This window comes from Phacochoerus africanus, chromosome 1, assembly GCF_016906955.1.
Source record: "Phacochoerus africanus isolate WHEZ1 chromosome 1, ROS_Pafr_v1, whole genome shotgun sequence".
Classification (NCBI taxonomy): Eukaryota; Metazoa; Chordata; class Mammalia; order Artiodactyla; family Suidae; genus Phacochoerus; species Phacochoerus africanus.
This window is the reverse complement of record NC_062544.1, coordinates 206,552,515-206,567,525: the sequence shown is the minus strand read 5'-3', so window position 1 is coordinate 206,567,525 and position 15,011 is coordinate 206,552,515. Positions and strand designations below refer to the sequence as shown.

Sequence of the window (15,011 nt, the reverse complement as noted above, 5' to 3'; positions counted from 1 at the left end):
GATAAGGAACTTTTTAAACTTTTTCTGTAAAGGGACATATAGTAAATGTTGTGGGCTTTGAAGTCTCTGTTGCACCTTCTCAATTCTACTGTTGAAGTGTGAAAGCAACCATAATTAATATATAAGCCAGTAAGCATGGTGAAACTTAAAATAACACATTATTTATAACACTATGTGTCAGGTGAGATTTGGCCCATGAGCTGCAGTGGGCTGGACCCTACCCCATATGCTCCTGCCAGCCTTCCTTAACTATTCTCTGGTTTTCTGCTGGTCACAAGCAATTTCCCTGCCTCTGCAGGGATCACCAGGATTAGCTGTCTCAGAGAGCTGACCTAATACTTTGTGTTCTTGGAAGGAATAAATAGCAGGATTAAAAATGGAGTATCATCTGGTAAAGATTATAGATATCATCTTTATAGTAACTCTATCAAATTTATGTTAAAGATTGCATGTATGCACCATGAAAAATATGCTTAGCTAACAGATTCATAAAGAATAGAAAGCACACATATAATTTTATCCAACCATTTCATAATAATCCCTAAAGGTACATCAAAAATAAACAAGATATCTATGTTTGAGCCATAAATATACTAAATACTTATAAAGACAGAATAAAAGGGGGTCTGTTATCCAGAACTTATATTCAGTGTATAGTTTCAGCTCCTGGACTCTTAATATAAAGTTGACTGAATCGTGGGTTTCCAATGTTAAATACACGTTGTGTCCCAGAAATATAACTCTAAAGTTTTATTTCCTACACTGCTGAGCCCAAGGAATATTTGATGTTTGAATAATAAGCTAACACAAGTAAACATAGACAGCTATGAATGAAGGCGAGAGTCACAGAGTGGAAAGAACAGTGGGCTGGTAGTCAGAAAACCTAAGATCTCATCCTCCCTCAGATGTTGGGTATGGTATGACACCAGGCAGGTTGCCTTCAGACACATCACTGAGTTTTCCCCATACAGGAAAATGTTTAGTAAATTTTGTAAGGAGTTATAAAAATGCTAAATGTTATTATTATATAATTTAAGATGTTATTTAATTAAGTAGCCTTCTGAAATAAACCAAGTTTTATTTTCTTCTTTTTTCTTTTCTTTCTTTTCTTTTTTTTTTTTTTTTGCCATTTCTTGGGCCGCTTCTGTGGCATATGGAGTTCCCAGGCTAGGGATCTAATCGGAACTATAGCCGCTGGCCTACCCCACAGCCACAGCAACGCGGGATCTGAGCCACGTCTGCCACCTACACCACAGCTCATGGCAATGCCGGATCTTTAACCCAGTGAGAAAGGCCAGGGATCGAACCCGCAACTTCATGATTCCTAGTCGGATTCGTTAACCACTGCGCCACGACGGGAACTCCGCAAGTTGTACTTTCTGAAGAACATTCACTGAATTCCAGAGATGAAATAGAGCAAACACCATACTATTTACTAAGAGTATATCTGAAAGCTGTTTTTTCCATATTCCATAAAATCAAAGAGCTAACTTAACAAGTAAGTATTTCCAGGACAATGTCACCTTTGGAAAGTCAACTATTAGCCTTTCAAATTGAGATACTTCCCAATACTCTGTATGTTATATCTGTCAAAGTTTTTATATTCAACCCTGATAATTATATATCAATAGTGGTCTAAGAGTCTTTGTTTGCTGGAGAGGAGAACAACTATAGTTTCTCCTCTTAAATAGGGCATGATGACTGCAGTTGGCCAAGAAGGTAAGGAAACTCCTAGAGAGACATATCAATGGATCCATGGGCAAACTGAAATGTATTCTCTCAATTATACTCTTAAACAATTATACTCTTTAAACATTACATATTGTTAGAGTCATTTGATAGTTATTATCATATAGACCTTAAGAACTAATCCTAGGAACAGTAGGAACACTAGAATGGCCATCATTTTCTATTTTTAAGAGGACTTACAGAACTGGTATGGAGGTCAATGGCCAGGGTATTAGCTTTCTTTGACAATATTTTGACCTTTTAAAGGTCCTTTTTACTTCTGATCTCACTGATCTTGAACCAATGTAGAGAGGAATTGTGATTTAGAAAAAAGTATTAGTTTTCTATTCAAATGTGCCACTTACGAGCTATATAATTAACTCAAGTCATTGAGTCTTCAGCTTTGGTTTTCTTATCTATAATTTTAAAGGATTATAACCTTGTGATTCTGAAGATAACTTTGATGTCTTACAATTTCAACTGTCTCTTCTTCAATCAAGAGGCAAATCTTCCAAACATAGAAAGCTGATGGATAGACTTATCCATCAAGGAAATAAACAACAGAATGAATAATTTATTTGCAGATGAAATGATAAGGTATAAAAGTCTAAGGAGTCTTAAAGAAGCTAGTAAAACTGTTAAATTTAAAGAGTTCATAAGATGCATGGTCAATATACAAAAATCAATAGAATTTGTATATACCACAAAAATGGCTACAAATTTAAAATTTTTAAAAATACTATTTATAGTAGCATCCAGAATATGAAACAAATTAAGAAAATATGGGTAAAATTACAATATATGGTTGGGAGAAATTAATAAAAACATAAATAAAATAAGAGATATATCATGTTCATGATTTGGAAGATTCAATATTACTTCAATTGTCTTTTCAAATTCATCTATAGACTCAAGAAGATCTCAATTGAAATTGCAGCAAGCAATTTTGTGGAAATTGGTAAACTGATGCTAAAATTTGTAAGGAAATAGAAATGCCTTTGAATAATCAAAACACTTTTGAAAGAGAATGAAGATAGAAAGCTCAAACTGCAGATATCAAAATCTTTTCTAAAAGTCAGTGATCAAAATAGTGTAGCACTGGCCTAAGGATAGATACATAAACTAATGGAATAGAGTAGATAGTCCAAATAGACCTACACAGTTCTGGCAACTGATTTTTGTTAAGGGTGTCAAGATATTTTAACAGAAAAACAGAGTCTCTCAACAAGTCATGATGGAGAAAAACGGAGGAATATTAACTTTGACCCTTACCTTACACAATACACAAAAATGAACTTGAAGTGAATTACATTCTCAAATTTACCTGTAAGACATCTAGAAGAAAACATAGAATAAAATCCTTGTGACCATGAGGAGGTAAAAATATCTAAAGAAAGAGAGCATAACCTATAGAAAAGTGACAAACTGACCTTCGACAAAATTAAAAAAAAACTTCTACTCTTGGAAAAGAACATTAAGAAAATGAAAAGTCAAGTCAGAGACTTGGAAGAAATATTGGCAATGTATACATCTAAGGACTCAATCAGAATACATAATTTACTTTTACAATAAAAAGAAACAATCCAATTATTTAAATGGACCAAAAATTTGATGACACTTTACAAAATAAGATGAACAAATGGCCAATAAGTGCATGGATAATAAATGTTCCACATTGTTAATCCAAAGGAAAACGTAGGAGTTCCCATTGTGGCACAGTGGAAACTAATCCAACTAGTATCCATGAGGATACAAGTTTGATTCCTGGCCTTGTTCAGTGGGTTAAGGATCTGGTGTTGCCATGAGCTGTGGTGTAGGTCGCTGATGCAGTTCAGATCCCACATTGCTATGGCTGTGGCGTAGGCCTGCAGCTGTAGCTCCAATTCACCCCTTAGCCTGGGAACCTCCATATGATGCAAGTTTGGCCCTAAAAAGCAAAAAAAAAAAAAAAAAGAAAGAAAAAAAAAGAAAGCTGACAATATCAAGTGTTGGCAGGATTAGGGAGCAACTTGAGTTCTCATACCTAGTTGGTGAAAATGTAAAATGTGACCTTTAGGAAAACATTTTGGTAGTCTCTTGTGAAGACAAATAGTTACCACACACCCAGGATTTCCTCTGCTAGGAAATAAAAATTATGTTCATTCAAAGGCATGTACATGAATACTCATGGCAGCTTTATCATAATTAAAAAGGAACAAAAACGCCTGCAAACAAGTGAATGGTTACACATCCATACAATAGATATATACATAAGTAAACCTCAAACAATTTATAGTGAGTAAAAACAGCCTAGATGCAAGAGTGTATACTATATGATTCTGTTTACATGGAATTTCAGAAGGGGGAAAATAATCTCTTAGAAAGAAGAAGGGGGCTGACTGCAACAAGGCCTGAGGAGCTCCATTGGGTAGTTGGAAATGTTCTCTACCTTGATTGTGATGGTGGTTACCCAGATGCATACATTTGCCAAAGGCTCACTGCCTTGTGCATTTCAAATGGGCACATTTTATTGTATATAAATTGAACCTCAAAATGTGATGAGGAGCTCCCGCCCTGGCTCAGCGAAAACAAGTATGACTAGTATCCATAAGGACACAGGGTTGATCCATGGCCTCGCTCAGTGGGTTAAGGATCTGGTGTTGCCGTGAGCTGTGGTGTTGGTTGCAAGTGCAGCTCAAATCTGGTTGTGGCTGTGGCATATGTCAGCAGCTTCAGCTCCGATTAGACCCCCAGCATGCGAACATCCATATGCTGTGGGTGCAGACCAAAAAAAAAAAAAAAGGTGATCAAAGAACATTAATAACTAATTCTGTGGACATGTGGCAAATGCAGAAAGTAAAAAACAAAACAAAAGCAAAACCAAAAAACCCACTGTGTATATAACAGCGTACACATACGTATCCCAGAAGGATTATAAAATGCTAGTGAAATATTGAACATGCAAAATTATCTGGCCACTTTGGATACTGAGTTGCTAATGTGACAATGCATGTGTTACCGAGGTCACCTAAGTTGATTTGGTGGTGTAGGTTTGCTTTAGCATTTTGATGAACAATCTGCTAAGTTCTAAAGCAGGGCTTACTCCTTATTTCAATAGCACATAAGAAGTTTCTTCAAGGACCTTCATTAAACAAGAAGGTATTATGCACTGTCTTAGTTACTCCGGAGGAAAACTGTCCAGATACCATCTCTGTCCCCTAAATCCTAGAGTCTAATATATGCTGAGGCATAGGTTGGTGGAAGACAGATACATAAATTATTCTAGTACAGTAAGAGTGTGAAAATTTCCACAGAGAACATGATTAATGCACAAATTAATTTTAGAAAGAGAAGGCTTAACAAGACAGATTAATACTTGAACTAGGTCTTAATGGGTCACATTGAATATGCAAATATTTATGTGGATGAAAGTCTGGGAAGGCATTCTAGGAAAAAGGAGCTCCATGACAAAAGCTATAGAGATGAGAAATAACTAGGAATATAAGTTCATAGCTAAAATCTGGGAAACTTAAAGAGGAAGATGAAACTGGAAATTGAGACTACAGTTTCAATTCATCCCATAACTGGGGAATTTCTGAAGGTTTTTGAAATAAAGGCAATTAGTGATAAGGGCAGAATTTTAGGGTGGGTACAAAGATTAATCTTGTAGCACATGTAGGATGAATGAGTATGGAGAGTGACTAGAGGTGGAGACACCTATTAAGAGGCCATTTCAATGGCTCAGGTGAGAAATGGCGACAACTGAACCAGGGGAGCAGCAAGGGGAATCTAGATAGGTAAACAGATTTGAGATATTGTGAAGGTAGGAAGACTGGGCTAAGTCGTATGTGGGTGATGCGGAAGAGGAAGCATAGACCCATGTGCTGAGTCCGGGTGCCCCAAAGGGTTTTAACTGGTGCTTTCCCTTCTGCTGTTGACCTCATGACACAGCACCACCACTGCCTGAGTCCAAAGACATGTCTGCCATGAGCCATGGCAGAGCCACATGTAGTGGCTGGTGATGCTGATGTGGCCTTCATTTCATCCAAACACCAAACCAAGCCCCACAGTTCACCAGGTAGAAAGCATGAGGCCAACCTTCAGAAAACCCAACCCGGCATTAGAGCTGGCCTATGCACTTTACTTATAACCTCAGATCAGTGAGTCTCTTTACTGGGCCTTTGAATCCCCATCAGTGTAAAAGAGAGGAAAAAACCTCTATCTGTGCTTAACTCTCGTGGATTTTGTGAGGTCCACAAAGCACGATGGAAGCTGTAAAAAATCCTGTACAAAGGGGAATGACTATTACTGTCACTGTATTCCTCAAGCAATATCTTCCATCCTGAACTTTACACAGACCTAGGTATTATTAGCACCTGACCTAAGACCTATATATATCTTCATCCATCCCTCTCCCCATCATCTCATCCTCTTTGTTTCTCTGACCCTGGAATTGAGATATTTAGTACAGGAATTACCAGAAAGATAGTTTTCTCCCAAATGCCACCAATTCTCTGCAGGACACCCAATATATATATCCTTCTCTTTTCTAAAATAAAAGAAATTTTAAGTATTTTGATATTACTTGAATATTTGAATGATACCATATCAACATTCTCAAATATTTTCTTTCTTTCTTTCCTTTTTTTCCTTTTTATGGCTGTACTTGCTGCACATGGAAGTTTCCCAGCTAGGGGTCGAAGCTGAGCTGTATCTGTGTAACCAATGCCGCACCTTGAAGCAATGCCAGATCCTCAACCCACTGAGTGAGGCCAGGGATCGAACCCACATCCTCATAAAGATCATGTTGAGTTCTTAACCCACTGAGCCACAACAGGAACTCCAACATTCTCAAATATTTTCTTAATCTGATCAATTCACAGGTTTTGGAGACCCTTCAGTACTGACCCTGGTGGTTTCTTTTCTTCACCTTCCTCTCTGACCCATTAAACACACAGAGATACGAACAGCAGCAATCTCTTCTAACTCTGGATAGGAAAAAAACTTTGTGTTATATTTATCAAGAGATAACATTTTGATTTCCAAGGTCTCATCTTCCTGAAGGACTTTCCAAGAATGTAACCTCACCCTCATACTAGGTGGGCCTCCACAGAGTTCCTGAGATGCATAGCTCAAGAGCTTTTTACACATTGCAGAGCAAATACCTGCCTCTTTGACAGAGCCAAGGCTGACAGATTCGGTTTAGGACAAGGAAGTGGAAGCTAAAGCTTCTTGGCACTGTGGACCTGAAAGTGATGGCTGCCTCCAGGTCCTGGCTCTGGGGCTTTCAAGCTGTCTCACCTTATCCGAATATTGAAGAAAATATACATCCTACTTCAAGGGGATGTGAAGACAATGCACAGAACAAGAGTTCTGTGAACAGCAGCACAACTAGCAGATACTAGCTTTTATAAAATAGTAAAAAAAAGGAACAGATTCCACTGTGTCTTTATAAGGATTTCCAGTGAGAAGGGAATGTTTCTCTTATAAAGATTTCTTATAACAATATTTTCAAGGAAATCAGCTCAGATGGTCCAGGAAACACATTATGATCTACCATAGCATGTAGTTCAGTGCTCAAATATAATCATGATCCCTAGGCCTTGTTGGTTTTGATTTGGTCTCATTTCTTTCTTCATTCTTTTCTTCCTTTCCTTTCCTTTTTATTTTCCCCTTTTCTTTTCTTTTCTTTCTTTTCTTCCTTCCTTCCTTCCTTCTTTCTTTCTTTGCTTTTTAGAGATGCACTAGTGGGAAATGGAAGTTCCTAGGCTAGGGGTCAAATTGGAGCTGCAGCTGCCAGCCTATGCCACAGCCACAGTAACATGGGATTCAAGCTACGTCTGTGACCTACACTACAGCTCAGGGCAACGCCGGATCCTCAACCCCGCTGAGTGAGTCCAGGGATCAAACCTGCATCCTCATAGCTACTAGTTGGGTTTGTTTCCACTGTGCCACAACGGGAACTCCTTATTTTCCTCTTTTCTTACTTTCATTCTATTTTCTTCTTCTCTTCTTTGATTTCTTCTTTTATATTACATCATGGCATAGAAAAATTAAAATGGCTCATATAAAATATAAAAGAGATTTTCTTTCTTTCATTTAAAAAATTTTTTTTTTCCTTGACAGGTTAAATGCTAAATTCCTAAGATCCTTTCAAGGTAACAAAAGATAATTGTTTTAGGGCATGGAGGTAAGTTTTCCATCAAGGACTAAAACATTGGAAATAAATGAAAGCCAGGGAAAAAGCTGAATAGTCCTCACTTGGCAATTATTCAGCTCTTGGAAATTTCCGAGCCCTTTGCAATCATTAATTAATTAGTGAAGATGACATTCCACTTCACTGAGGTTGGGAGCGTGACATAAAGAAGTCTAGAGGCTTTCCTCAAGCTGAAAGAAGAATGCCAAGGGAGGAACTGGGGTTAGAACTTGGAGCTCATTTCTCAAGGCAGGAGTCACATCACTAAGCCAAGTAAAGTCAATATTTGGGACAATAAGATACTCTGTGCACAGGTGCAGTTGAATACAGCAGTGTTCTACTCAAAGACCAACTGTGAAAGAGCCTACCCCTTCATCCACCAATGCTCCCACTGCACACACAGACGATATCTGTAGCTTCATCAGCCTCTTTCCCCTTTCCCAAAACACAGACAGATGGCTAAATATCAACCTCTAACCACTCTCCTTAATAATCACAGCAAAAAGTAAATGATTTGATTTTCATGTTTTAAATGTACAATATGATGTTAAAACACATGACACTGTTGAAAAACAAATATTTCAAAATCCTCAAGAAATGACACGAAATCCACTGATATTTAGAATCCTTAATAATGTAATAGATCATTCTGAATAATAATCCCTTACTAGAGAGGGGTTAATATAAGTTCATTCTGTCACCCTGAGTAGATTGATCAAATGCTAGTGATGTATCTGGACCTAACATCTTAAATCCAGCTCTTGTAGTGGATGCTGATCCTTTTTACTATACCACTGGATTGGTTCCAAATGTTGAAGAGGGATGAGCCAGAGTGCCCAGTGACATGACTGGAAAACAGGAAACTCAAAGACTGGCTCAGTACTTCTTACCAGATCATTCTCTCCACCTAGACATACTTTTGCTATGTCTCATGTCTGTTTGCCCAGGTCAGATAATATGATCCTTAAACAACTCAGGACCCGTCTCCTTCCCTTAGGAACATCACTTAGCCATCCTGTCAGTCAGGCTGCTTTGGATAGAGAAAAACCGCATACCTACTTAAACTTAAATATTGATGGCTATTGCCCCAACCTAAACTTTCACTCTTCTGTAGGAAAATTTGTTGTGCTTGTACTAAAGTGAGGTCAAATTGAATGAGCCCATTTTTCCCCGAACCCACTGCTTTGGGGCCAAGAGGGACTAATGCAAATACACTGCAATGTTAACAAAGGGCAAGGCTGTCCAGCGTGGCTATTTGGGGAAATATTTACTTTAAAAATAAAACAAAAAGCCCTTAATAACATTTCTTTGCATATAGAGATTTTGGAAAGAAAGCCCTTCCAAGAATAATGTTTCAAAAACACTTAACATTTTAACTTGGAATCTTTATGTTGGAAAATGAACATGGCTGGTCCACTTTAATGTAATGGGCATTCATGAGGTTGACGGATGCCTCCAGCTACCCACAGGCTCCAGCTGCTTGGAAGGGTTCTTTTCCTCTAAAGAACATAAAATTCATCTGAACCATTAAAAGAGCAGATGCTTTCATGTGAAAATAGTAATTTGGTAAACTCCCTACCTGGAGAGTAAGAACCTCCCTGATTTTTGTTATAATATTGAAAATTTGAACCTATGTGCCTAGAAATTGACAATCTCAATGTATAAAGAATTAAAAAAATATATAGCCCAATCTTCTACCCAATATATTCCCCCAAATTGCCACTGAACTTCTAGCTAATCAAGGGCTTTTGAATGTCTGATTTCTTACATATCTAAGTAAAGGGAAGGGAAGTTTTGGTTTTAACAGAATGGCTAGAAACTAGAATTTTTTCCCTATCTTGCTCCTTCCAAGTAACTCTCTTTGTTTCCTCTTTTCATGATAACAGGAAATATCATCATGCTGGTTCTAGTACTCATGAAAACTACAAGTTTTAGATGAGTAGGTGTGTTTAGTGTTATCTTACTATTCACAGGAAGTAACTGAACATGTTGACATAAAACATACATGCTTGAAATTAAATCAAACAACAAAAAGACCACTGTTATAAATGATTTTTAAGGTGCATAATAGGGTTAAAGGTTTGAGGGTTATATTCTCCCTGGAGGATTATTAAAGTGGGTAAGCAAGGGGTAATAAGTGCCATTATACTGTAGCCCCTTCCCAAGAAAACTATACAAGGTATGGGCATTACCTTAAATGCCCTTAACCTCACCTGTCTTCTGGGCCCTTCTCCACTTGTTCTTCCCTTGCACTCACCATGATACCAACTTTGTTTGGGTTTTACCACCTTCACATAAGCCCAACCTGACTGCAGCTCATCTCATGTTGCCACACACACCTATCATCTCCATATTTGGGGATTTCCAGTCTCTGCTCAGGCACCAGATACTTCAGATCTAAATAGTGTCTAAGTAAATACAACAATCTAAGTGTGAGAGCTCTCTGGTCCACAAAAGGAAGTTTTGGCCAACAAGAAACAAGAGCTAGAAGATAAATTATTTATCCTTCCTCTCCCTGAATACACTGTTCTGACCTGCTACAGTTCATATGATCTTTTGGAATATGGTCCAAGATGGAACAATTAGTTGCACATGATACTAAACAGAAGCCATATTGGTAACAAATACCCATATCCCCAGATAGCATCTTCTCCTTTTCCCTTCATGCACTTCCCTGGGACTGTACTTTTTTAAAAAAATAAAAGAACCACATATAGGTTGCCTTAGAATCTGCTTTATGAGGAAGGCAGGCCAAGATAGGTTCCCCTTTATTCCCATTGCTGTGTTCCCTACCTTTGGCTGCAGTGGTGGTGCACAAGGTGCTGAAACAGGATCTGTGATGTAGGTCTTCTTGGGACCAGCAACTGGATACATCCCAGCAGGGTTCTGGTTCCCTGTTCCGGAAGGAGCATACCCTTGTTCCCGCTTCCAGGCATTCGGGTGACCTTGTTGACCATAGGCAGGATCAGAGTCACTTTTGCCCCCATAGCCAGGCCCTGCTGGGCAATAGGCTTCATAATAGCGTCCCTGGTTCGGGGCGTACCCATACCCAGGCTCAGGCTGAAGTCCTGGTGGTGGAATAAATGCATAATCCATGCCTCCTCGTGCAGAAGGAGGGGGACCCTGCGCAGACATAGGAACTGTATGAGTGTTATAGCCTTGGGCCCCTGGCCCTGGGCCATAAAATTGTCCTGGTGAAGGGGTAGCCATGTAATGAGAGCTGGGCTGAGCCGACTTCACCTGTACATTAAATGTAGGCCTTGAAGGGGTGGATGCCGTAGTGTAAGAGGCTGGGACTGGCTGAGGCTGAGGCTTTAGTGTTCCAATTGGAGCCACAGGGATGGGTCCAGCCTGGGGTGCAGGCTGTGGTTTCAATGTAGACTTTTTGGTTGCTGTCAGAGGTGGTTGGTTTGGTATGACCATTCTCTTATGTCCTGTGACAGGAGTGGAGACTGGAGGAGAAGCTGTTGCTGAACTAGTAGAGCCCTAAAACGGGAGAGAGAAAAGGGAGAAAAAGACAAGGATTGCTGAAAATGGAAAATAAAAATACATAAAAGAACAAATATTAATAAATATTATTTTTGTATAAATTCTGCAAAATAAGGCATGGTTCCTTATAAGAGTTCAGAGACTAACACAAAAATCAGTTGTGTTTTAGTGTACTCACAATGAACAGTATAAAAAGGAAATTAAGGAAACAATTCCATTTACAAAATATAAAAAAGAAAAACTTAAGAATAAACTTAACCAGAGGCAAAAGTACACAAAAAAGTATACATGAAAATTATACATGAAAAGTACAAAATGTTGCTGATAAATTAAAGTCACAAATGAATGGAAAGACATCCTGTGTTCATGTATTGAAAAACTTGATACTGTAAAGATATTAATACACAATCCCTGTCAAAATCCCACTGGGAATTTTCTGAAAAGAAAGAAAGGAAGAGAAGAGAGAAAGGAAGAAAAAGAGAGAAAGTGAGAAAGAAAGAAAAAGAAAGAGAGAGAGAGGGAGGGAGGGAGGGAGGGAGGAAGGGAGGAAGGGAGGAAGGAAGGAAGGAAGGAAGGAAGGAAGGAAGGGAGGAATGAAGGAAGGAAGGAAGGAAGGAAGATCCATATGAAATTTCAAGAGACTTTGAGTAGCCAAAATAATCTTGAAAAAGAAGATTGGAGGTCTCACACCACACAACTTCAAAGTTTATTACAAGGCTATAATAATCAAAACAGTGTTGTACTGTCATAAAGACAGGCATAGACCAATGGAATAGAGAGCCCAGAAATAAACCTGTGCATATATGGTCATTTGATTTTGATGTGGGTACAAAGACTACTTGATAGGAAAAAGAGAGTCAGTCCTTCAACAAATGGAGCTGGTAATACTGGACATCTACATGCAAAAGACTGAAGTTTGACCATATTTTAAACCATACAAAAATGTACCCCAAAATTTTAGTTCTGAATTATAGGATCTAAAGCTATAAAACCCTTTAAAAACCGCAGAGGAAAAAATTCATAACATTATAACACACACACACACACACACATATATTTATATATAATCATATAAAATATATATTGAAAGCACTAGCACGTTCCCCTGCCAAAAAAGATAAATTGAACAATGTGGTCTCAATCAAACTACTAAACGACTTGGTCACCATACTGCTAAAAGGTGGAACTAGGGAAAGAGAGATGAAGTGCTGAGCACAGGGAATAAAAAAAAGCAATAAGGGGGTGTGTTTAGAGAAACAAATACCCCTGGAACAATCAAAGAAATACAAAATTTTAGATAAAAGATTCCTATCAAAGACTGATTTACCAAAGATAACTCAAATGCAGTCTCCTCCTCCCTTTACGTCTTCTTGATTTCTGTTGCATTCATTCATTCAATTCAGAAATACTGAATGCCTTAAAAATATCCTAAGGACACAAAGCTGAAAACACCTTTTCCTGAATTATGAGAGATCTTGGTTAGGATGGGAATAAGTAAAGGCTAAGGGTAGGCATGGAGATTCAAACATTCATCCTAAGGCATTAGTCTGTTAGGAATCAATAAACTTGCCAGTGACAGAATGTTTTAATTTTGTTCTTACTTACTATGATTAGATTTGTTGATACAAGAAGTGAATGACCACAGCCTAATTCTGTTGTTTATTAATTTCCAGGCAAATTCTAGTCTGCATAGGAAGAAAGGATGCAAGACTTTATATTACCCTAGTATCATTTACCCATTCCAAGCCATTAGAGATTTATACATGTGGGGCAGATGCTGCAAACTGCTTCCTTCTACCCACTCCCCCTTCTTCATTACTCAAAATTTCAATTTTGCTTGGGGCAGCAATATGCCCATACTTCCCTAGATTATTACTCTAATGTAACAGTTGCCATGTAAAGCAGTTCTGGCCAATAAGATGTACACTAAGCATTTATGGAAAAACTAGAGCTCTTCTGACAAAGCATCATCTCTTCCTACTCTTCCTCTTTCCTCCTATCTTCCTGGAATGTGGGGCTGGAGATGGTGCAGCTATCCTCTTTCCACCATAATAGACAAGTATATTGATTTAGAAATATGCCTATCTGGGGGTAGCTTTCTGTCGATCTACACTGAACCAAAGGTAAAGATTAAAACATCCCAGAGATATCTGGTTAACATATAATGGTTCTCAACTGGAGGGAAAACCACCTAGTGACTGGGGAGAGTTTGGAAATGAATGGCAATATTTTTAAATGTCACAGTGATTAGAAGATGCTAGTTTCCTTACATGAGTAGAAGGCAAAGACACATCATTATCAAACCACAGAAGACAGAAGCCAAATTTTGAGCCAAATTTCTTCCAGCGACCTGATTGTGAAATTCCTAGCCATCAGCAAAGGAAGGTCACACACAGGTCCTGTCTAGAATCTCTCCTCTTTAACACCCTCTCTTCCTATTCAAATAACCACTCTTCCCCTGGGTCCTCTTGAAGCTAGGGAAATGACAGCTCTGACTCTGCAATCCCCAGATTATCACTTTTTCTCTTATGGCTTCTCTATACCCAAATGGGTGTATGTACACAACACATTTATAAATCACTCCTTGAGAGGGGCTAGTTTCCATGTGCTATCATTTTCACTGGGAACTTGACTGTGACAGCTATCTTTCCTATACATCATTGTCTCAATTGTGGTTTCCTAGAGATTCTGTAATTCTAGATTTAGTTTTCTGTTAACTTGCAGAAGGCCATGAATAGTTTTCTTTCCTTTTTGATAGCCTCTCAGGAGGCAAACTTGCTATTTACTTTTGTAACTTAAGCAACCTGATATTCTTGTCTTGGTGGAGTAGCCTTTCCCTCCCGTATGGTGGTCCCAACAGTAGCCAATAGAAAGAGATGCAGTTTCCACATAACACAATTTATTAAAACATATATCCTGAAGAAACACCTACATAAATACTCCATAAACCCTGATATTCTGTAGGAGAGCATGGAAGTCAGTTTGAGTCTAGGAAAAAAAAAGTCAGATTTTTCTAGCTTACCATGTCAGTCTTAGAAAATGTCTGCAGAGATGAAATCAAATATAAGAAGGAATAAAGCTTTTCTTTTCTTTGATGACTCAAGATCAGCAGAAACCCAGAGTTCCTATTTTGAACACTTTACAAACCCAAATATAAATGGAGACAGTGACTGAGCAACTGGGCTAATGATAGGCATCCTCTCCACCACAGCTGTAAAAGAGTCTGCCCCCAAAACAGATACTTGAAAAGTCATATACTGTGAAGACGAAAACCAATCATATTCATAAAGTAAACAAAAAAGAATATAGAATAGACCTAACCACTTAGAAGCAACTTTTTTTCAACAAATTTCTCTTTTTCTTTCTTGATGAACACACACACACACACACACACACACACACACACACAACTTAAACATTCCTCAATTCTTTGAAGGAAGGCATCGGAGCACAATTTCAGAAGCCATTGCTTTCTTCTAGGAAATAGCTCACTAGATGAAGTTTTTCCACAATTTTATTATGAAGTCTGCTGTGTATATGCCGGCATGTTTCTGAGTATTTTCTATTTCATAACTATGTGTGTGAAAATAGCACATTTAGCTATATATTTTTTCTCTTT

The 15,011-nt window shown here is 38.2% G+C and overlaps 1 protein-coding gene across 4 annotated transcripts in view; it reads right to left on the bottom strand.

Moving 5' to 3' along the window:
- Window positions 1-15,011, bottom strand: part of LPP (LIM domain containing preferred translocation partner in lipoma) — a 680,491-nt gene that overhangs the window by 251,570 nt on the left and 413,910 nt on the right. For all 4 annotated transcript variants that reach the window (XM_047788612.1, XM_047788637.1, XM_047788629.1 and 1 more), the window contains one exon: window positions 10,697-11,389. In XM_047788612.1, coding sequence (XP_047644568.1) covers window positions 10,697-11,389 — 693 coding nt within the window. The remainder of the gene's footprint in view (window positions 1-10,696; window positions 11,390-15,011) is intronic.